The 22800-nt window shown below is 39.3% G+C and overlaps 5 protein-coding genes across 8 annotated transcripts; 2 read left to right on the plus strand and 3 right to left on the minus strand.

The window, feature by feature from the left end:
- Positions 2920-6310, plus strand: LOC109703565 (auxin-responsive protein IAA10-like). 2 transcript variants are annotated; one of them, XM_020224221.1, is made up of 5 exons: positions 2920-3461; positions 4113-4468; positions 5239-5341; positions 5621-5682; positions 5926-6310. In XM_020224221.1, the coding sequence occupies exons 1-5, from the start codon at positions 3016-3018 to the stop codon at positions 5961-5963; spliced, it is 1005 nt and encodes a 334-aa protein (XP_020079810.1). In that variant the 5' UTR covers positions 2920-3015; the 3' UTR covers positions 5964-6310. The 2 variants fall into 2 exon arrangements, with proteins under 2 accessions (XP_020079810.1, XP_020079809.1); XM_020224220.1 differs by having other exon boundaries at positions 2922-3461; positions 4110-4468.
- LOC109703564 (putative 4-coumarate--CoA ligase-like 8) lies at positions 6827-11550 on the minus strand. The gene is made up of 6 exons (XM_020224218.1): positions 10400-11550; positions 9954-10140; positions 7838-7983; positions 7686-7753; positions 7415-7517; positions 6827-7196 (listed from the first exon to the last, which is right to left on the minus strand). Exons 1-6 carry the CDS (start codon positions 11396-11398, stop codon positions 7059-7061), a joined length of 1641 nt encoding a protein of 546 aa, XP_020079807.1. The 5' UTR covers positions 11399-11550; the 3' UTR covers positions 6827-7058.
- LOC109703621 lies at positions 12342-15770 on the minus strand. Of its 3 annotated transcripts, none has more exons than XM_020224313.1 (5): positions 15630-15770; positions 15338-15490; positions 14073-14260; positions 13592-13821; positions 12342-12722 (listed from the first exon to the last, which is right to left on the minus strand). In XM_020224313.1, the coding sequence occupies exons 1-5, from the start codon at positions 15719-15721 to the stop codon at positions 12630-12632; spliced, it is 756 nt and encodes a 251-aa protein (XP_020079902.1). In that variant the 5' UTR covers positions 15722-15770; the 3' UTR covers positions 12342-12629. The 3 variants fall into 3 exon arrangements, with proteins under 3 accessions (XP_020079902.1, XP_020079903.1, XP_020079904.1); XM_020224314.1 differs by having other exon boundaries at positions 12342-12754; XM_020224315.1 differs by lacking the exon at positions 12342-12722 and adding an exon at positions 13911-13997 and having other exon boundaries at positions 13748-13821.
- On the minus strand, positions 16501-18055 carry LOC109703739. The gene is made up of 3 exons (XM_020224462.1): positions 17581-18055; positions 16664-17278; positions 16501-16514 (listed from the first exon to the last, which is right to left on the minus strand). Exons 1-3 carry the CDS (start codon positions 18053-18055, stop codon positions 16501-16503), a joined length of 1104 nt encoding a protein of 367 aa, XP_020080051.1.
- LOC109703638 lies at positions 20109-22640 on the plus strand. The gene is made up of 2 exons (XM_020224337.1): positions 20109-20255; positions 21641-22640. Exon 2 carries the CDS (start codon positions 21651-21653, stop codon positions 22497-22499), a length of 849 nt encoding a protein of 282 aa, XP_020079926.1. The 5' UTR covers positions 20109-20255; positions 21641-21650; the 3' UTR covers positions 22500-22640.

The raw sequence follows: 22800 nt of genomic DNA on the forward strand, positions 1-22800 counted from the left end.
AAAGAGATGAAATATTAGGGAGAAATTCAAAGAAAAGAGAAATTAAGATACTCAATTTCTCTTCTCTCTTCTATCCTAACCATCCATCAAAATTGATGGATAGTTTGAAAGTTAGGAGCACAAGAGCTGTTGTACTCCTGATAGCCCAGTAGCCCTACTCTCTCTCTCTCTCTCTCTCTCTCTCTCTCTCTCTATATATATATATATATATATATATATTAATATATATATATATATAATTGAGCTCCTATGCTTTTAAAAGTACCTAGTCATTGGTACTTTTACAAGCACCATAGCCAGACTCTATATATATATATATTATTCGATGTTTCAATCAATACACTAGATACTGGACATCCCACAGTTAGAAAGTTAGCTACTTTCTGTTTTTGTTGGTATTTTTTTTCATCTCTTTCTCTTATGCTTTGCGTTGTTTCGCTTTCTTTTCTTTTTCATCCTTTTTCTATTTTATTTTTATTTTTCCTTCCCGGGTCTAGTTGTCAAATCGATGTAGCTTAATTAGTTTATGTTCATATTGAATTAAACGGATAGCAAGCTACTCTTCTCTCTAAAAAAAAAAAGATAGTAATGGAGTTTAGTTTATCGATAGTATACTAGATCAAGTTCAGTAAAATTGCTCAGTAATCCATACATCACGGTTGAGTTAAAAGTAAATAATGAGATCGAGCAGCGATAGGTGGATAGTGATTATTGCTTAATTTACTGCTCTAACCCTCCATTAACCAGACAGCATCTTCTTTTTGTCCACCTTTCTAAAAGGAGAAGAACATCGACAAGCAATTAACAACTACCAAACTGTGTGTATTAGGACCACAGGAGCACCAATTGCAACTCCACTAAGCTTAATTAACTGGTCAAGCTAAGTTCTTCTCCTAATCTCACAATTAATTAATTAACTAATTAATTATTAATAAAATGAGCCAACCATGGGCAAAAGTTGCAGTTTGTGCGGAGGTGGTCCAACTCCCTGTCTCTACTTTCTTCTGATTATTGTAAATTAAACCAAATTTAAATTTTAAAATTTTGGATTAAAGTGATTAAAGTATGTAGAACAGGACATTATTTTCCCGACATAATTGTCCACTAGGTAAGGATAAGGAGATATAATTAGCGAATTTAATATTTAGTATTTTACTACCTAGATCATTAAAACAATAGTTACATGGACCTGTAAATTTGCACCTAGTAGTTTACAATCAACAAAATACATGCAACAACTGTTCTCTCTAAAAGGTTCATGTTCTTTGTCCCTTTTAAGTGTCCCAGCAATTGCTCTTAAGATATAATACTATTAAAAAAATATGTAGCAAATATATTTCGATATAATTTTTACTCATCAAATACTTTATTTTGAGAATTATTTTTAAATGTAAAAGTCAAAATAAAAATAATACTGTTTAATAAAATAATTAAAAAAGCATTATAAAAATATTACATAAAATTTCTTGCGAAATTTTTCTCTATGATACGGCAAAATTAAATATTTCAAAAGAATTTATTTTTAACCACAAAATTATATTGGTAATATTTAGCATGACAAAAATAAGGAACACGGGTGCATCTAATTCACCACAAAAAATAACTCCACATGAAGAAATGAAATGCTCCACCTTAACTTTTTCCCCAGTAGCCTAGATGGGGCCCAGCATTTCTAGCCATATAAATCGCTAGGTCCCAAAAGATGGGCCGAGTGTTATGGTGCATTTAATTCACCCACAAATTTTACATTTTCTAGAAACACAAAGACACCAAATTTTAAAAGGTTAATTACACCAATGGTCCTTAACCTTTACACTATTTTTTAATTTGTTTCCCAACATTTTTTTTTTTTGCAATCAAGTCTCTAATCTTTTGATTTTATTTCAATTAAGTCTCAGCGGTTAGATAGCTATTAAAATTAACGAAAAATGCCACGTCAGCGCCACGGAGGCGCCATGTCAGCGCCACGGTGGCGCTGTGTCAGTGGATAGCAAAAAAAAAAAAGGTTAGGGACCAAATTGAACAATAGTGCAAAGGTTGAGAACCAATGGTGTAATTAACCCATTAAATTTATAAATTCAAAAAAAAATTTAATTTAAGATTTAAATTTTAAATTTTAATTTTAATTTTAATTTTGAATTCAAATTTAAATTAGAATTCAAATTCCGATTTTGAATTTAATTTTTAATTTTTAATTTTAAATTCAAATTCACATTTGGAATTCTAAATTCTAATTTAATTTCAAAATTCGATTTGAAATTTCAAATTCAAAATGTGAATTTGACTTCGAAGTTTAAATTCAAATTTAGAATTAAAATCAAATCTTAAATTCAAATTTAAATTTCAATTTTAAAATTTAAAATAAAAATTTTGAATATGATTTTAAATTTAAATTCATATTTTAAATTTAAATTTCGGTTTCGAAACTTTATTTTAAATGTAATTGAAATATCAAAATCAAAATTAAAATAAAATTTTAAGTTTGGATTCAAATTAGATTCAATTAAAATTTAAATTTAAAATTTGAATTTCAATTCAAAATTTTAATTCATTTTAAATTCAAATTCAAAATTCTAATTTCTCGCGTAGTTTAAAATTTTAATTTAATATTATTTTTGAATTTAAAATTTAAATTTTGAATTTTTTTAGGACTAAAATGAAAAATGTGCAAAATTTAGGGACCTAATTGACATACAAAGGTTGCCGCATAGGTGCTGACGTGGCGATTCCGTTAATTTTAACAGTTTTTTTAATGGTTGGGACTAATTATAATAAATTAAAAGATTAGGAATTCAATTGCAAAAATAAAGGTTGGGATTCAAGTGAAAATTAGTGGAAAGTTGGGTACTACCGGTGTAATTAACCCAATTTAAAAACCAGTTTTCACACCACTACTCCGAACCCTGTTCGCGACTCCCGAAACTATCCCCGTTAAAAAGCGGTCCCTCAGCATTTCCCCTCCCCTGTGCTCTGTTGTAGCAGAGAGAGAGAGAGAGAGAGAGAGAGAGAGCTCCGATGAGACGCGCGAGCGGGTTCGTCGGAGGCGGCGCCGCGTCGGTGGGGTCGGCCACGGCGGTGGCTCCGGTGGCGACGGGGGAGGAGGCGGCGGAGGAGAGGAGAGGCGAAGAGGTGGAGGAGAGAGAAGGGGGGGAGGAGGAGGAGGAGGAGGAGGAGGAGGATGAGGAGGAGTTGGAGCTAGGGTTGAGTTTGGGGGCGAAGAAGAAGGTGAGCTCGGGGCGTGGGGCGAAGTGGGCGCCGAGGGGGCAGGGCTGCCGAATACTAACGGCGAAGGATTTCCCCCCCACGGCGCCGCCACGGCGCGCGTCGCCGCTCTCGTCGCCGAACTCGTCCGTGTCGTCGTCCTCCTCCTCCTCCGCCGCCCTGGCCGGCGCCGGGAGCAAGAGGGCCGCGGCGGCGGATCCCGTCTCGCCCGAGGGCGTCGGATCCGCTCACCCCCCTAGGTGAGCAGTAGCGGTGTCCCTGTTCTGGGGTTTTTCTTATAATCTCGCTTAGGGTTTTATGATTAGCTGATGTTCTTAGTTTCTCTCTTAAATTAGCCCTTAGTTTTTGGTTGTATTATTTCATTAACTTTCTCCTAATTCTTCACCAAGCTCTTTTGACTGAATGAGAGATTTTCGTAAGATTTAGGACCTTTTTTTTCTTTTGTTGGTTTTAATATTATCGTTCTATTTAATGTTAATGGGTAATTTATTCAATCCACACATGTTTATTCTCCTTAATCATCACCTGGTATTTTTCCCCTTTTTATTTCCCCTATGTCTCATCCTTTCTTAAACTCTTACTATTCCTCTATAATACTCTCAAAAATAGAAAATAAATTCTCACAATATTCGATATAATTAATAATATCATGTAAAACAGTTGATAGCAAGGAGGAAAACCTACTTTTTGATATTAGTTTGATGGAACGAAAAATAAAGTAAAAATTCCAGAATAAAGGGAAGAGCATACAATGGGCTTCCTAATGCATAAATCATTTAATCCCTGGTAGTAAAAAATGTTTTTTTTTTTTTTTTTTTTGGTTTTTACTTTTAATTTATTTTGTCTATTGATATGTATATTAATAAAGGAATAATTTTGCATTGCAGCAGTCAGATGGTGGTGGGATGGCCCCCCATAAGAGCATTCAGGATGAACAGCTTGTTCAACCTGTCTAAGGAGAGCAATTCTGAGCTCGACACCTCAAACCCTAAGAAGACCACCAACAACAATAGCAGCGGCGGCAGCAGTAGCAGAAATGGCAACAATATGAAGAGTAGCAATGGGGTCGAGGATCCGGTCAAGAAAGGACCGGCTACAAGGAACTCTCTCTTCGTGAAGGTGAACATGGTTGGAGATCCTATTGGGAGGAAGGTGGATCTTAGTGCCCACCACTCTTATGAGAGCCTTGCCGTTTCTCTTGAGCTCATGTTCCACAAGCCAACGACGGATCTTGGTGTGTCGATCCGTATGTATCTGCTCCTAACAACTTTGTGGTCCTAATTATATATATATAGAGAGAGAGAGAACAAGGCTACTATACTATCTACAGTACTGGAGCTTCAGTACTATAGCCCTGTTTTCAAACTTCGAGTGTTCAAATCAACGATCTACACCGCGAAATATGATTTATGGTATATGAAATTCTTAGAAATAAAATTTTAATTATTTAAAATTTTTTTAATCGTTTACTTAGTAAGTAAATAATGTCAAAATGAACGGTGAAAATTGAACAATTTTTAAAATTTGAGAATAGAATTTTTGAATTCGAGATCAATGATGCTGACCTTAATCTAGATAGTTTAAAATATATTCTATCAAACTTTGAATAAACTTAGATTCTTTTACACTGTTAAACTACAAACTCACCATAATAGCCATTGAAAATTGACAATTTTAAAATGATTTGATCATTAAGTAAACTATGTTAAAAAAAAATTAAAATTTTTTTCCTAAAAATTTTAAATATTTTAAATCAGTTTTATGGGTGTGGATCGTTAATTTGAATATCTTAAGATCGAAAATGAGACTACTACCGTAGGCCCTGGTACTATAGATATTATACGAGTCCAACTCTCTCTCTCTCTCTCTCTCTCTCTCTCTCTATATATATATATATATATATACATATATATCTATTTGTAACTATCATCCTGCAATATCTGTGTTTGCGTCATCGAGGAAAATGTTTATTCTGTTGTTATAGTTTCTTGATCTCATTGTTGTGGATATTGGCAGATGGTTTAAACGCTTTAAAGTTATTAGATGCTTCTTCTGAGTTTGAGCTCACTTATAAAGACAAGGATGGTGATTGGATGATGGTTGGGGATGTTCCTTGGAGGTAGGCTTTCTTTTCTCACTTTTTCAAAGGGATAATCTGCTTTGATTGAAACAATTAAATCAGAGCAATTTATTACCATTTTCATTCTTCGTGGCCTGGATGCTTGGCATGATAGCATTTCCTATTTTCTTGTATTCAGTTGTTCTAAATGATGATTTTGTTACATGGCTTTGCTTCTTCTCCAAAATGTTTTTTTCCTTGAAAAGTTTTAAGTGATTATATTGTCTTATAACCTTAAATTCTGTCCTAATTCTCAGTTGTGGTTTGTCGTCCATGCAGGCTCTTTTTGAATAGTGTCGAGAGACTTAGAATTGTGAGGAGATCTGAAACCAGTGGACATGGTAAGTTCAGATTTGCCCTCTAAGAATAAGTATCAATCCTTAACTCTGCACTAAAATATTACATATTAGAAGACTATGTTGATGCCTAGAACATGTATTAGTTCTTTACCCTTAAATTGGTTTTTCCAGGGCTTGTCATGAAAAAAATGTGTTATGGTCATCAATTCATCATGTATTAGCTATAATATTTTTGATTTAACGGGGAAACTTTGTTAAAATTCTTCTTTTGGTCGCTCTTTGCAGCAGCACCACGGTTTCAGCCTGGTGACCTGAAAAGTTGACTCTAGAGAAGACTCTGCATATGCAAGGTAGTCTATCAACCCTAGAAACATAGAGAAATTGAGTGCTGGTTTTCTTTCCAAGTCAAGCCTGGATCGATCATTCCACTGGCCATTTCTTTTGATTTTGCCCCCCTTTTTTTCTTTGTTTGGGAAATTTGTCCATTTTGCTGGGTGTTTCTTTGTTACACCCCCTATGTTTCCCTGTTCCTGCTAGTGCTGTGCAATTATAACCAGAACATAAATGCTACTTGCAATAGTGTAAATATGTCTGTTTTTTATGTTTGTTTTATGTTTGCTTTGTTGTTTTGCGATTTGTTTGCCGAATATGAATGTTTATGCTTCGCAAATATTCTAATTCTCTGTATTTTGATGTGAATCCGAATTTGAGCTACCTACATATCTATTTGGCATTTTTGACAGTCAGTAGATAGTGAAGTAGAGAGTTTTAGTGCATATTGTGAATGCTACGTGCTCCATCCTCAGGACTTTTAGGAGAGACCGAAAATTTGTAGGTAAATTAAACTAGGCCTTAAATGTGGAGTGGTGTGAACTGTTAAGAGCGGTGTAATTTTTCCGGATTATTAAGGTCTGATTCTATATGCAAATGTCTTGATCCTCCAATACTATTACTGATGATAGGTTATACATACCTGTGGAACCTTGTTGCGTAAGCAGAGTTTTCTTTTTCTTTTTCTTGTAGGGGCCTGAAGGAGGTAAACTTTTATGTTGATTTATTACTATTTTCTGCATATATATTAATCAAGAGTTTTCCCGTTATTTCCTTATTAATATCTTTGATTAGTTTTCTCAAGATGTTCTATGGTAAATATACAAAAGAAATCCAATGAATTTTGGGATAAACATGAACCAAAGGCAAGAAATAATCGTAACTTCGCAACTAATATTTGTGTTACAAATATATGATAAACAAACAATGATTACCTGAATATTAAGGACATATGTAAATAATCCTTTACCCTCGATTTCCAACATTAGCAATTGTTTATAACAAAAGAATAATATAGTAGATATAGCTATAATTTCATAGCATTTGTTGTTTGTTATTCCGACGTCTATGTCTCAATGAATATATGTTTATAGCCTGGCGGAGACTTCTAATTTCTGTTGATTTGAAGCTGTGGCCTTCAGAAGTCTCCTCAGGATCTTCCCTGAAGGCGATCTTGGGATGTATTCTAAGAACACCACCTTCCTAATCTTCTTGTAGGGAGCCACCTAGGAGAAATCACAAAAGGTCACATATGAATAGTTGCTTGATGTTGCTCATGTGAATCATATCCTTAAAAAAAACACTAATACTAATTGTAAATTGTCATTAGAGATCAAATTAGAAAAGCAAGAAATTCAAATTAAACATGTATGTTGATTGGTTAACGGAAATGTAGAGAAGATGCTAACGTTGAGATTTTGGGAAAAGGGCAAATCTCAAGTACCTTATTCTCCAGAAATGAAATTATATCCTCTTCTTTGATTTTGCTCTCTCCTCTTCTCACTACGCATGCCATGGGAATCTCACCGGCCTCCTCATCTGGGTGCCTAGATTGAGCAAAAATAAGGAGAACATTTAGAAACAAGTAGAGGACATTTAGAAACACTCTTGAAGAGGATCAAAGAGCTCTATCTAATGTTGTTTCACACTTTATAATAGAAGAATTTTCGACGGAGTATAGCTACATTCTCAATTAAGTAAATCTTCGGGCTTACGATGTCACAGCAACATCCAGAATATCAGGATGGGAGGAGAGGATCTCTTCAAGCTCTGCTGGGGCTACCTACAAAAGCAGCAACACACCCAGAAGTAAACACAGTCTTAACAGGGCTCTCCTTGCATAGAATTCTGGGCGCAAAATTAATACCTGATAAGCCTTGTATTTTATGAGCTCTTTGATCCTGTCGACAACGTAGATGAGCCCATCCGTGTCGACGTAGCACAGGTCTCCCGTGCGGAGCCATCCTTCTTCGTCGATGGCGAGAGCTGTAGCTTCTTGGTTGTTCAAATAGCCTGGAAGAACCTCATAAATAGCTTTTGCATCATCATCTACTACTACTACTACTACTACTACTACTTAATTTGTACTCACATAAAGAGGAGGATCTAGCTGAATAACTTCGTTACACTCACTCAGTTGATCACGCTGAAACTAAATTTCAAACACCATTGAATTCACTCTTCTCAACTTGAACAAATCCAACTATAACATGTTCTGTAATTCTGGAGTTGACTAGGAACCTACCTATTTGGCTTAAAATTCTTATTATAGCTTCGCTATCCAGGCATTTGACCAGGAGAAAACGAAAATAACTAGAGCAAAAGGCCAAAACGTCCCAAAAGCAGAGAAAATCTGATTCCCAACTGCTGTAGGTGGCTGATATTGCGTGTCTTATTAATGAAAAAGGCTATTAAAGCTAGTTGTGTCAGCTACAATTGACTCTCTTTTTGGTTTCGGAAGTTTATTTCAGCCATATCTTTTCAATTCGACTTCTACTTCCAACGCAGAGAAAATTATTCTACCAAATACTATGCTTGGAAATAAGACGACAAAGGTCTAATATCTCTGTGCTTTATTGCATCGAACATATCTTTATAAATTAAGCATACCTAGTCCTTGTAATGCTGCATACGGTGACTCTGGTAATAATAGCTCATATTGAATTGGATTATATATATATATATATATATATATATATATATATATATATATATATACAGTAAAGTTACTTTACCATTAGGAGCATAACAATTCGTGTGCTCCTAAGTTTTTAATCGTCCATCAATTTTAATGGATGGTTAGAGAAAGAAATACAAAGAAAAGAGAAATTGAAATACCAAATTTCTTTTCAATTTTCTCTCTCTCTCTCATCCCAACTACTCATCAAAATTGATGAATGATTAGAAACTTAGAAGCACACGGACTACTGCACTCTTAATAATGCAGTAGCCCTGCTATATATATAAGCTAGAATACACTTAAAAGCACCAAGATATTGGTGCTTTTAAGTTTCTAACCTTTGGATCTACCCCTTGTCTATTACTACATTTTGAATTAAATACTATTCCATATACTACCACTAATCTCAAGTGGGCTAGTATCATCTTAGCCCTAAATCACCTTCATCCAAAGGCTACAAATATAAAAGCACCAATACCTGGATACTTTTAGAAGTATTCTAACTCAATTATATATATATATATATATATCCTATGCTTTCTAAAGTACGGAGGTTTTCGTGTTTGTAAGTTATTTTCGATGATGGGACGTCTGATTCGGCGATCAGTTTTCATTAGACATGATCTACGCTATTGGAACTATCCAGAAACCAAATTTCATAGTTTTTTAACTTCGTTTGCCTAGTGAACGAGTAGTCTCAAAATGAACGACTGAAAATAAAAAACTCATAAAAAACAGTGATAAAAGACTCAAATTTCAAATCGAAAGTATTATTCTTACTCTTGATATTAAGTAGAATTTTTTATTAAATTTTTATGTAATTTGGATACTTCTAAACCGTTGAACTTAAAAACGTGCTACATCGGCCGTTAAAATAGTTATTTTTGAGACCCTGTGATCGCTTGGTGTATGATGTCGAAAAATTATAAAATTTGGTTTCTAAATAATTTTAATAGCGTAGATTATGCCTAACGGAGTCGATCGTTCGGATGTCCTATTATCGAAAACAACTTACAGGCCTGGAGACCTCCGTACTTTCGAAAGCACGGAAGACATACTCTATATATATATATATATATATATATATATATATATAATAAGGANATCACCTTCATCCAAAGGCTACAAATATAAAAGCACCAATACCTGGATACTTTTAGAAGTATTCTAACTCAATTATATATATATATATATATATATATCTCTCTCTCTCTCTATATATATATATATATATATATATATAATAAGGATTCCATAAATGCGTAATGCATTTAATACAGGAATTAAAGTGGGTAGTTAGCACCTTGCATAACAGGGGGGCCTCTAATCCATAACTCCCCATCTTTGTTCGGTGGGAGTGGCTTCCCTGTCCGCACATCCACTATCTTGGCCTCCACTGTTGGGATCAGCCTCCCTATGGACAGGTGCAGCCTCCCGTTAACCCCATCACACAATGTCACTGGCCCACTCGTTTCCGTCAAACCATAGCACTGCACACAGCGTGTAATTCAATACATTACCCAAAAAGACTATGCTAATAAAATAATAAGAAAAATATAGTAAAAATTGTAATAATTTTTCAATTAGCGAAGAGCGTGATGAATGATACCCAATATTTCAAATTCGAATTATAATTGATTCATATTTTCAGTTTTATTTTTAGCATGCTACTTATCATCTAGTTGCATGCATGCATGCATATGCATGCATGCATAGGCGTGTGCATATATATATATATGTAGAATATACCTGCGAGAGCCTGACGAGGGGGAAGCACATTCCGAAGCGCTCCAAATGTTGGCGGGCGAGGGGGGCGCCGGAGGAGATGACCTCGCGGAGGGAGGAGAGGTCGAAATGCTGGGCCTTGCGCGCCGCGCGCGCCATTTGCACGACCATGGGGGGGACGGCGGGGAGGCGCGTGACGCGGTGCGCCGCCACCGCGCGCATCACCTCCTCCGCCGCGAACCGCCGCCCCTCCGCGCCGACCATCACCGTGGTGGCCCCCGCGGCGATGGCCCCGCACACGAACACCGAGAACCCGAACATGTGGAACAGGGGCACGGCGCACCCGTACACGTGCTCCTCCGACCCCCACACGTGGCGGAGCACGCGCGCCATGGCGACGAGGTTGCGGTGGGTGGCGACGACGCCCTTGCTCTTCCCGGTGGTTCCGGAGGAGTACATCAGCGTGGCGGGGTCGTGGGGGGAGACCCGAACGGCGGGGATGGGGATGGGGCCGGGGTTTAATCGGAGGGAGGAGAGGAAGGGCTCGACGAGGACGAGGAGGGGGAGGGGGGTGCGCAGGGAACGGAGCTTGGGGGCGAGGTCGAGTGTGGCGAGGACGAGGAAGGGGGAGGAGTCGAGGACGAGGGCGTGGAGCTCGGAGGGGGTGAGGAGGGGGTTGGGGGTGGAGAGGAGGGCGCCGAGGGAGAGGACGGAGAGGGCGAGGGCGGGGAAGGGGAGGGAGTTGGGGGAGAGGAGGAGGGCGAGGTGCCCGCGCCGGAGGCCCAGGGCGGAGAGGGCGGAGGCGGCGGCGCCGGAGAGCCGGCGGAGGTCGGCGAAGGAGAGGGAGCGCCCGGACGAGGCGTCGACGAAGGCGGGCTTGTCGGCCGGCGGGGGCGGGGCGAGGGAGAAGAGGAATTCTGGGAGGGAGGAATCAGAGTCGCCGGCCGAGGGAGGCGGCGGGGGGGAGCAGAGGCTGCGGAAGATGCCGGCCGCGGAGGAGAACCCGCTGCCGACATCTCCCATGCTGCCGCTAGAATTGCTCTCTGCTTGCTGCCGGGACTCTGAAAAATATATTATTTAGTTTCTCGGAGCAGAACACGGAGGGAGAGAGACTGGGAGACTGGGAGACTGGGAGAGGGAGAGTGGATGTGGAGGGAAAATTTATTTATTGGGGATCGTAGGAGGAGGAGGGGCCGGGGGATACGTCGCGGTGATAACTCGTGACGACGTGGGAGGCATCGCTCACCCAGCTCGCTCGCTCGCTCACGCACTCCTACTCAAATCAATAAATAGCAAGACGGTGGAAAGACATCAACCATCAACCATCAACCATCAACCATCAACCGTTCTTCTACGTTATAAATTACCAAGACCGGCAGTTTCGTTTCGTTTCGTTTCGTTTGACGCAAAATACCAAGTTTACAATAACATATATAGAATTACACAACATATACAGTCACGTTGACTGGAGTCTCCATGTTAGACACTAGACAGCCTCATACTGTTTTGTTTTGTCCGCAAGTGAATAGTGCGCTGTAGATGACAATCGCGTCTCCTGTAGGTCGTAGTAATATAGTACTAATTATTGCCCCGGTCTGGTCCGCCTCCGTGGATAGATTTTTAAAAAACAATTTTTAAAAAATGAAAATTTTAAAGCATTATTATTAGGCATTATGCGCAATATCTACGAGATCTTCTTATTAAATTAAAAACTAAAAACTGCTTGACCTCAAATGGAAAGAAAATACCTTACATTCTCTTGTGACCTACCTATGTTTTGGAATATCTTAGATTTCCGGTCCGGTGTATGTAGAAAAAGAAAAGGGTTTCCAACTTCCCTCGTACAACTAGAAAGTCTTGTTAAGTCAGAGGCTCATCCAATTAGCTGGATCACTCGCTTCAAAATAACAACTACTGCTATTTAAACAGAACTTTACCCAATTGTAAAGCACGACAAACCACCACAAACAATCGAATGCAGACATACCGGCATTTCGTACTTTCCATCAATAAATTCAGGTCACAAAAGCAAGAACTTACAGTCGTGTCCTAATATATTATTAGCAAGCGCCAACCGTATAATTAAAAAAATGAAAAAAAAAAAATACAATGAACATGAAACACATTGATATTAAATGAGCATCTGTCAAATTCACTGGGTGAATAGTGATTTGAAATCGGATGTGGGGGGTAACGCCACCACTAATTGAAATAGCATTCGTTCATCTTCGACATTACATTTAACCACGCCGCTTCAATAAGAGGTGCTCTTCCAGCCGGGGGATCTAAATTTACACAGACAACTCTTCCACAAACACAGCGACTCTCTTGTCCATTGACCAGCCAGCTGGAGAAAAGGAAAGATCACGCCCCTGGTAACTAACATGCGGCAAGAAATGGAGCATTAAAAGATCAAACAAGTGAAAATTTAATACACAATGAATATGAAAGAACACTAAATAAAAAGAGAAGAAAAGAAAAGAAAGGTGTCCTTGGGCTTTTCAACACGGAACTCTATCAAAGGCCAGCTGTATCAAAGGCCAGCTGTATGTTGGTTCATTGCGCATTTAGTTTATGTTCATCTAAAGATAGGAATAGTTCCTTTATCATGTATACAAGCAAGTCGCTAAAACTTAGGAGGTTCAGAAAAGGATTTTTTTTTCTGCTCACTGTTCAACGGCCTTATGAGCGGTGAGCGATCATCGCCACATCAGCTGTGAGCTAGAAATTCGTGCTCATAGAAGCTGTTTCTATTCATTACTGAGCAACCTCAAATTAAGGAAATCATTTTCAGAGACCGTGGCTGCATGTTCTTCGTGTCAGTCCATGTCCTACCCCATCTATAGTGTTAAATGCTAAGGCCATTCCTAGGCCATCCGGTTGTAACAAATGTTTTACACAATGCGGTATTAGAGCCAGGTCCTAAGCCTCGCAGTCCTGTAAGGTCGTGGGTTTGATTCCCGACAACTGAATTTTTTCGGTTCAATCACTATCTCCTGCATTTCTATTTGTGTCACATGCAAATAGCGACATGTTAGAAGCAGTGTTATTCTATCCTCAAGTTATTCCATATCCAATTGATCTTTCAAAAAGACATAAGCATTTCCATCATAATTAATAGCAAAAGTTTCATAAAAATAACAGTAAAAACACGCCATTGGAAAATTCCCATATTTTGTTTAAGAAAGTTAATCATCATAAAAAAAGAACTAGTACCCGTCGCAGTAAGCATCCAACAAAAAATGAAGAGAACTTCATTTTTCCGGAAATTCCGATTCTTGATGTAGGCAGGCATCGCAGTTGAGTGGAGCGGTGAGAGTAGGGGGATCGCCCGTGAGACTTACTCGTAGAGTGTTGTTTCTCGTCATTTGAGGGGACGTGAAGGAGAGCCTCCATAATTAGTATCTCCCAGTCATGGTGCCGCAGAAATGAAAATAATCCATCCTCTGCATCACGAAGTTAAGAAGAGATATTTTCATCATTCGAGCAATCTCAATCAAAATTGGTGATAGCTTCTGGGGAACATATTATGTACCTTGGTAAAACATAAAGTGTTTATTTAAACAATGAAAAGTTTTATGCTAGATCTTCTGAATTAACTGCCGTATGAAGTTCCTAAATCCTGTATAGAGGCTAGTATATTAGCCCTAATAATGTCAATTTCATCGAATTGTGAAGTGAAAGAGAAAAGAACAACCTCCACTTCGAATGGCCTTCAATTGAAAAATGCCAGATCCTTGTGGACCAGAAACTGGAAATGTGCAAGAGACTGATTTCCTTCGATGGGCGACTGCAAGAGATGCATCATACCATGGTCCTCTAGCAATCGGCACCCCAATAGCCTCTACGATTTTTTGATTTTGACTAGCCTTTTCAATTGCCTTACTGGAATCAGCTCAATTTGAAATATAAAGAAGTGAGTGTTCTAATCATTTAAAAGACCACACTACCTTTGTCATCAGAATCAATCTTTTAAAGCAATAATATCAAATGATGTGCACAGCATAACAGTGGAGATGATTGTGTTCTCCAAAACCGAAGACAAAAAAGAATAGTTAAAGAAGCATTTTATACTAGCTTTTTAAGTTTAGTAAAATAATGTAAATGAGATGCTATAAGGAACCTATATAGAGCCTCATGAAGGACTTAGCCCACTGCAAACATCAAATTAGTCAATGTGGCATCACATTGCACACGAAAGAAAATTTCCTGATACACTCATATACCGAGATTTGCCAATTTGTTGAAACAAATGTTTCCCTTATGGAAAGCCAGTGATAATTTGGCCTTCTAATCCATGCCTACATGAGGGTTGTTTTACAAACTACTGGGCAAGTTAGGGGGTTATACAAGCTACGTAAATTGCTTGTCACACACGCACATGCCAATTTCAGTCTTAACATGTCTATTTTACCTTATTATCAAACAGGTTAGGTTCAAGTGACTGATGTTTTAAAATGTGTTGCAACAACCTCTATATGATCTTAAAAATTATTTTCCACCGAATCCTTTGTACAAAGGACAACTACTTTCTGAGTGCTACTTTAGTCTAAATCAGCAAATATGCAGTTAAATACCACACAAGGAAATAAAAGCGCCGCACTTGTTGCGAAGCAAAGAGCTTCTTGTTCATTAGCACCAAAGGTTACATGAAAGGATCAGAAGCCGTTGCGTCAATTTCAGGATAAATACCAAGAACATTAATGCTAGCAAAATCGGTTTCCGTGCACATGGGAACGCCGAAATAATTGATGATCTCCAACCAATCTCCACTATTGAGGTTTCACTCCGAGTAACATATATAACCTACTGACTATACAAAGTAGAAATCAAAAGAAACGCCATGATTCCACACTCCATTTCAAGTGGACCCTCATTAAAGTATCGGAAGAGCACAACCACCGACTCCACCATCTTAAATCACAGAAGGAGAAGAAAAAGTAGGGCAAAGGGAAACAAAACCTGCTACATCCATGAAAGATGGCGAGGTCATTAATGGCGCTTAGGGCAAACCCTCCGGCGAGGCTAATAAGCCCGATCTGGAGCACCCTCCGACCCAAATATCGCGTCCGGTTGCTGCTTACTCTGGCTTGCTCCGAGGTAGAGGAAAAGTAACTGAGCGAAGTGACCATCATCGTTAGGTCACGGAATTGAGATTTAGAGCGAAAAGCGCAGAAGAAGAAGAAGAAGAAGAAGAAGAAGAAGAAGAAGAAGAGTGGGAGAGATGAGAGAGAGAGAGGTCGATTAGCGTTACCGAAGGGATTGGTGGAGCTCGAAAAACCCTAGAGGGGTCGGAGACGAAGAGCTCTTCGCTAGGACGAGAGACGCGAGCTTCGTCCTCAACATCTCTCCCCTTCGCTTTCTCCTTTCTCCTCTCCAGCGTTTGTGCGACTCGTGTGTTAACAGGCCTGTTATTCAATAACGGGCCGGGTCGGGCCCGCCCCGTTTGCTACAGTACACAAGCCGTACTAGCCTACTAGGCCCTTTAACAGGCCATACATGATAGGGCGAACCTTATGGCCGTTCTGGGAGTTGGATTGAGCCGTAAAAAAGTGTTGTTAGAATGATATCCATAAACTACCGACCGTCCCTAGAGCAAGTGGAAAAAGGTTTAGTAGTTGGTACCCGAGATCCAAGTTGGAATCCTAGTTGATTTAAATTTCTAACTAAGTTTATTTTTAAATGAAATAAACGAAGCGGGTAGTGTGCTACCTATCTCTCAAAGAAAAGAATGATATCCATAAACTAAACAAGTCTTGTATCTTAGTTGTTTTATCACGAAACGAATCAAATTGTAACCTACATTCTCACCTCGTATACTCCACTTTGGAGTCACATTATTCAATCAACTTCCCGATCTAATAGATAAAGACTCAAGGAATCTCTAATTAACAGCTTCAACTTACTGCTAAACCCCGTGTTCAGACGTGAATGATCTTCTTAAAACCAAAAAAAGGGAAAAAAAATTAAGAGCTTCAAGTGGCTTCGTAGATGGCACATCCCACAGCTTTGCAAGAGGAGCACGCAACAATTCCAAAGTTTCATCTCAAGTAACCAATTTGGCTTATTTAAATCACAAAAATTACACAAGAGATTGAACCATCAATAACATATGAGCACACCCCTTAATTTTTAAAAACTGGCACAGCAGAAAAAAGAATTTCACAAACACTTAAATGGGACTTCCAAACCCATTTCTCCCCAGAACACACCCAGAATTATTATTATTATTATTATTATTATTATATCGGTTATTTTTATTATTAGTAGTAGTAGTAGTATTTTTACTCTCCTCATTTGCACCCAATCTCTTCATCAAGTCCTCGTACTCTTCCTTCTCCACAAGCGCCGCACCCACTCTACCCCTCCACATCTGCGCCGCTTTGGCGAGCTCAATCTCCGCCTCCTTAATCAGCGAGTTCAAGTCCAAGTCCAAACTCAGGTCCAAGCTCAAGCTCAAACTCCCCTCCACCCCCTTCCTCATAACCTCCACGTCGTCATCCACGTCATCGCCCCCTCTCCAGCACTTCTCTTCGAGTATCCGCAGGAACTCGTCCTCCACCTTCTCCGCGTCGAATTCCTCGGCGATCTCCATCAGAAGGCACGGCTTCTCGTCGCCGTCTGCGCCGACGCTTTCGGCGTCGAAGCTGTCGGAGGGGGGCCGCCGCAACGACACGGTGCCTTTCTCGATCGTGATGAAGTCGCCGTCGTCTTCGCCATCGTCGGTCGGCGGTGCGGAGTTGCCTACGATCGAGTTCGAGTTCTCGATTGTGATGAAGCCCCGGTCGGACCGCATCGAACTGGCCTGCCGAGCCGAGCCGGTCACCGGCCGAGTTCGGAGGCAGCTCAGATCAGGTAGGCAGGAGAAGCAACCGGTCTTGTTACGCTCTCTTTCCCCTGCGTCTACATATCGTTAAAGTAGTTAGGTATAAATGCACGGAGACCCCTCAACTACTGCGCATTTTGAAATGGCCCCCTTCAACTAATAATTTGACTATTTGAGGGATCTTAATCAATCAAATTGAAAATTTTACTAAATTTTACAGTGATTCCGCAAATAAAGGTGCAATAATAAGTAACTCACTTATTCAAATTTCTTCATTTAACTGGTTATGGTAAGGGATCTGTTTCAACATGGGTCTCATTACGTCTTTTATCAATATAGTTTCCAAATGGGAACTATCACAAACATCTTGTGCACATACCTATGCTCTCGCTATTCTCTTCCTCGATCATCCGACAATACACGCTTAGGGTTAGGGTTCCCCCGCTCGCGATCCCGCCGAGGACGAGGTGGAACGTCCCCAGATCGCAATCCGCGGAGTCGACGAGCGACACCCACACGGCGAAGCTCCGCAGGATCGCGCGCTCGTCGCTTCTAGAATAGTGTAGAAAGATCTCGTCGAACGCGGCGGCGCCCCGGGACACGTGTACGGCCCGCGTGTGCTCCCCCCGGCACCCCTTCGTCCTCCACCCCACGATCACGCCCCGCCCCTCCATCGCCGGGGACATGCCCGTGATCTGGTGCACCTGCAGGCACACCACGCACCGCGTCCGCCGCGCGCGGATGCCCGCCACGTGTCCGACCAGCTTCCTCTTCCAATGGAACAACACATTTTTGGAGGAGCTCTTGTTCCTGGGATCTTCTAGAAGCCGGGCTCTGTGTTGGACCTTGTCCATTATTGCGTGTGTGCGTGAGAGAGAGAGAGGATTGAGATTAAGTGGGTTGAAGAGGAGTAAATAAGTGTTTATAAGAGAGTGGTGAGGTGGAGATGATCATCATTTGAGTGGCATGGTGTGTTTCAAAATTAGGTGATGGGTGTTAGAGAAGGGAAAGAGTTGCATTGGTTGGCAGGGAATAATGATTTGGAAAGAGGAATTAAGCAAAGCAATTAGAGTAGGTTTAGTTGTTTAATCTTAGCACATGATTAATTAAGAGGGGCAAGCTTTAAAGAGAAGGGATTTTATAAAGATCACTAAAAGGGAATAATCACATGTGATGGAGAAAGGAGGAAGGATAAACTGCACTGTTGGTTGCTAAACATATCGCGGAGTTTCACTCAAGGTACTGGACTTCAATTGGCTATAATTGATCTCAATCATGAAATTTGTTGCAATTAATTAACACATTAACAAACAGAGTTTTTCATTTCTATCAAGTCATTGTCTTAAATTTTGATTAATAAAATTACTATATAGTAACTGATTTAGCTATCACGTCATCTTAATATATAGTATATGTGGCTGTGAAAATTATTGTAGTACACTAGCTTGCCAATGATGTAGAGAGAGATGATTAAATCGTCCATGTGCCGGGACATCCAGGCTAGCCCAATCTGAAAGCTAAGATCTTTTAATCCCTATATTAAAAGGCCGTCGACACTTAGATCAACCTTTCTTATTGCATAATGCTACTTTTCAAGGTTTAAAAAAGTATAGGGCTGAATCTTCAAGAGGGGAGCATGTGATTAAGAAGAATTAATAAGATAGGGGGGAAAAAAAGATGTACTGGGATTGCAAAGGCAATCACTAATCAAATCTACACAGTCAGGGAGAAAGATTATCAATAGTGTGGTCTAGGAAGAATAATTTAGTAATTTGGATGGAGAATTAAAAGGCGTAAATTAAGAAGATGCATGAATTGCTTAGGAGGGGAAATGAATATTGTTTGAGTACAATGAATCAAAAGGACTATTTGCCAATATAAGGCACACTTTCTAAACCAAAACTCTTTTGTGTTCGTACGTAGCTACCCTTCGTTTCAAGCTAATAGACCTAGATTCAAATAGCCTTCTTTACCACAACGACGCTTCTACGGAAGCTCCAGTGAAGTTCAACATTCAACTCGAGCTATACAAATCAATTCCTAAAGGGTTTGTTGTTTCACGCATCTTTTAGTTTTATTCCACACGAGTTATTTCTTCGTAAACTTCTGTTAACATCTAAGTAAACCTTAATAATATAAATCAAATATGCATACAAATCCCTAGGGTTTACTGTTTGGCGATTACCCATGATCGTCGATCGGATTAGAACACTTCATGAGTCAGGCCCCCCATCGCCACTTCTAACTCAATGCTGTGCAAATTGGTTCATTCTCTTTGTAAAACACGTGATAAACATGAGATATAAGATAAAATGTCAACTTAAAACTTGTTTGACCAGAAGAAACCCAAATAATAGGGTAAGAAGCATCCTTTTACTTGCCTTCACGGTTCTTCTGGCCACCTTAGAAGCTTTCTCCTTCTCGGGAAAATTATTTCCTGCACCTCGCTTACCAAGTCATCCGTGGAACAGCTTTATCCAGTTTATTTAAGTGAAAATTTTGCCTAGTTGGAACATTCGCCGTCCATTCTTATTTTTGTAAATAATTTTTCTACATAAAATAATTTAAGAGGGGACGACGAATTACTTATAATTTTCTAAAACTTTTCAATAATATTTATCATACATTTCCCATATATTAAATTATATATAATATATAATTAATATTTTACAATAAAAAATGATCATACGTTACAAAAGAATGCTAGAGGTTTCTGATTGAAAGGGGGAAAATTGGAGTGGTGGAATAATTGGTCCACGGATGACGTGGTGGACGATTTCCACCGAATGATTTTTCGCTCTCTCCTGCTCCCGCGATTCCCCTCGTGTGCGGAAACGTCCGTGGCGCTCCACCTCCACGTTTCCTTCCTATAAATAACTGATGATACAAGTAAATACGCCGAAAAAAATAAATAAATAAATAAATAAAGAAAAGGTAAGTATACAGGGACGAAATAGGAAGAACATAAACATCATTGCGCTCTACGATTCCCACGACGAAAGAGAGTGAGGAGGGGGAAAAAAGGAAAGCGTATTACTTATCACCATAAATCCTGTAATACTTTTTTTTTTTTAAAAATTTTATTTGGCTATTTTGTTCCTTTGATTGTTATTAATTTACATGTTTATTTTATGTTATTTCCTAAATATTCTTTACAAATTAGATCTAAGGTTAATTGTAACTTGAATCGGGGATCGTGTTGGGAGAAAAAACGTTCCCTTCTGAAGTTTATTTGGGATTTTAGGTATCATGAAATTTTGTTTAGTTGACCTGTGAATTTTCTTTTGTGCTGGTGAATTTAGAAATAGCTTGGGATTCATGATTGAAATTAGAAAAAGCTTTTTTTTTTTGTGCCCCCCCTCTCAAGTTCTTACTTTCATTATTATCTTTTTTCATCATGCTTCTCATCGAGGTTAGTTGTTTATAATCTTTGAGCCATAAAAGATGCAGGGCATGTGTTATTATCCAAGTTTTCAATCTCCATATATAGATCTTATTTTGTTTTAAATCAAAATTTAGGATCATTGTCGGGCTTGATCTGTTAGTGAGTACTAATTTATATAACTTCAGATTACTTGTTATTGATTGATCCTAGGCCTCGGCACTATCGTATTTTATTGATGTTTTAGATAATATGGTATTGGGTTCAGCCCCATTCTGAACCCTCTCAATTCAGTGAGGTCGTGGATTCAATTTTGACATTTGATGTTTAAAGGATAAATCCCCAATTCCTCGTTACCATGCTATGTGCGCGGTTTATACTTTATATGATCTCCAGCATCCACATGAGTGGAAGCATTAAGACTATTACTAGGCTTTCCTTATATGATCTACCTATCAACATGGTTACCACTTTTGATCTTTGCATGCTGATTCGCTATCGAGACAAATTGTGGTTTTTCTGAGGAAGATACTGCGCTGTGAATCTTGTCCTCACTGTCAATTAGCTTTGCAGGTCTGTTGAGAAATATTAGTTCTAGAAATTGTCAATGAACATTAATTCTTTTCGTAGTTCTGTATTAAGATTTTCTCAGATTGTCAGATTGATCTGGGAACAAATCAGACTGCTATATTCCTCTTTGATCGAAACATTGTTCTAAAATTAGAACTTTTGGAAACAGATTTGCTCGATTTTGTTTATTGTGATTCACTGAAAAGTCCAATATCTAATCTTGAAACTCAGAGCTATTAGTTAGAGTCAAGGAAAAAAGGTCCTGTTGTGCTATCTTTCGGATTTGTTTGTTGACATATTTCACTAAACTGCATCTCCTTCTTCAACTCTGTTAATGTAAGACAATCTTCATATTTGGTCATACATTTCGTTGAATTTGAAACGATGCCGCAATGTTCCAATTTAGTTTTATCTAAACGTGTATCGTGAAGTATACCTGTTAAGATCTGATTATTGGTTCATCTAACATTTTGGCAACTGATGGCAGTAGAGTACTGATGACTGAAACTAAAGAAAAACACTCTGCCAATACTGATTCACTCGCCCAGCGCAATGAATGGGACGAGGCCACGTGCTCTATCTGTATGGACCATCCACATAATGCTGTACTGCTAATTTGCACTTCTCACGACGAAGGTTGCAGACCATTTATTTGCAATACAAGTCATAGGCACTCAAATTGCCTCGACCGATTCAGAAAAATGATTCAGAAAAGCCAACTTTGCGAACCTAATCCACAAGAAAGGAACAATGTTGGTGAATCTGGTAATGGTATTGATACATTAGTGCAGAACTACTTGAACTGCCCCCTTTGTCGGGGAAATGTAACAGGCTGGACAGTTATTAAAGAAGCGCGGCATTACATGGACCTGAAAGTTCGGAGCTGCTCTCGTGAATTCTGTCACTTCTCAGGGAATTATGCGGAGCTCCGCAGTCATGCCAGGCGGGCACACCCTGCTGCGAGGCCTGCTGATGTGGACGCATCGAGGTTGCGCACGTGGCGCCAACTGGAACTCCGGAGGGAGCATGGGGATGTCCTTAGCGCAATCAGATCGGCGATGCCCGGAGCGATCGTGCTGGGGGATTACGTGATCGACATCGGAGATGAGCCTTCGGAGGACTATCATTTGGATGATGGGAATGGAGCTTGGTGGAGCACATTGATGGACCATATGATCAGTAATTCAGTTAGCTCGTCTCGGGCCCGGAGGACCCATCAACATTCCGCGGTGCACCGAAACTGGATGGAAATTGATGGCGACGACTACGGGAATCTGGAGAATAACGAGACTTGGTTGCCAAGAAGGCGTCGTAGATTCAGAAGATCGAGAGAGGAGCGGTCGTGATGCGATGATGAAGCTCTTTGTAGTTTTTTGCATTCGCGAAATCGTTGTAAATATATTTGTCTCAGATTTGTTTATTAAAAAGGTTAGCTTTGTGGACTTAATACATTGTTGCAGTTCAATAGTTCTTCTATTTGTTTAGGATGGTAGAAATGGTTAAATTCTTTATACATTTATTACTTGCATTCAAATAGGAAGTAATGGCTCGAATGACTGGACCTTTTTATTGAAATATACTTTTAAAAGTCTTTTATTGTATGATTCAAAGATTAGCACTTTAGAAACCCACCAATAAGAAGGGAGG

The sequence above is a fragment of the Ananas comosus genome, linkage group 25 (assembly GCF_001540865.1).
Source record: "Ananas comosus cultivar F153 linkage group 25, ASM154086v1, whole genome shotgun sequence".
Taxonomy (NCBI): Eukaryota; Viridiplantae; Streptophyta; class Magnoliopsida; order Poales; family Bromeliaceae; genus Ananas; species Ananas comosus.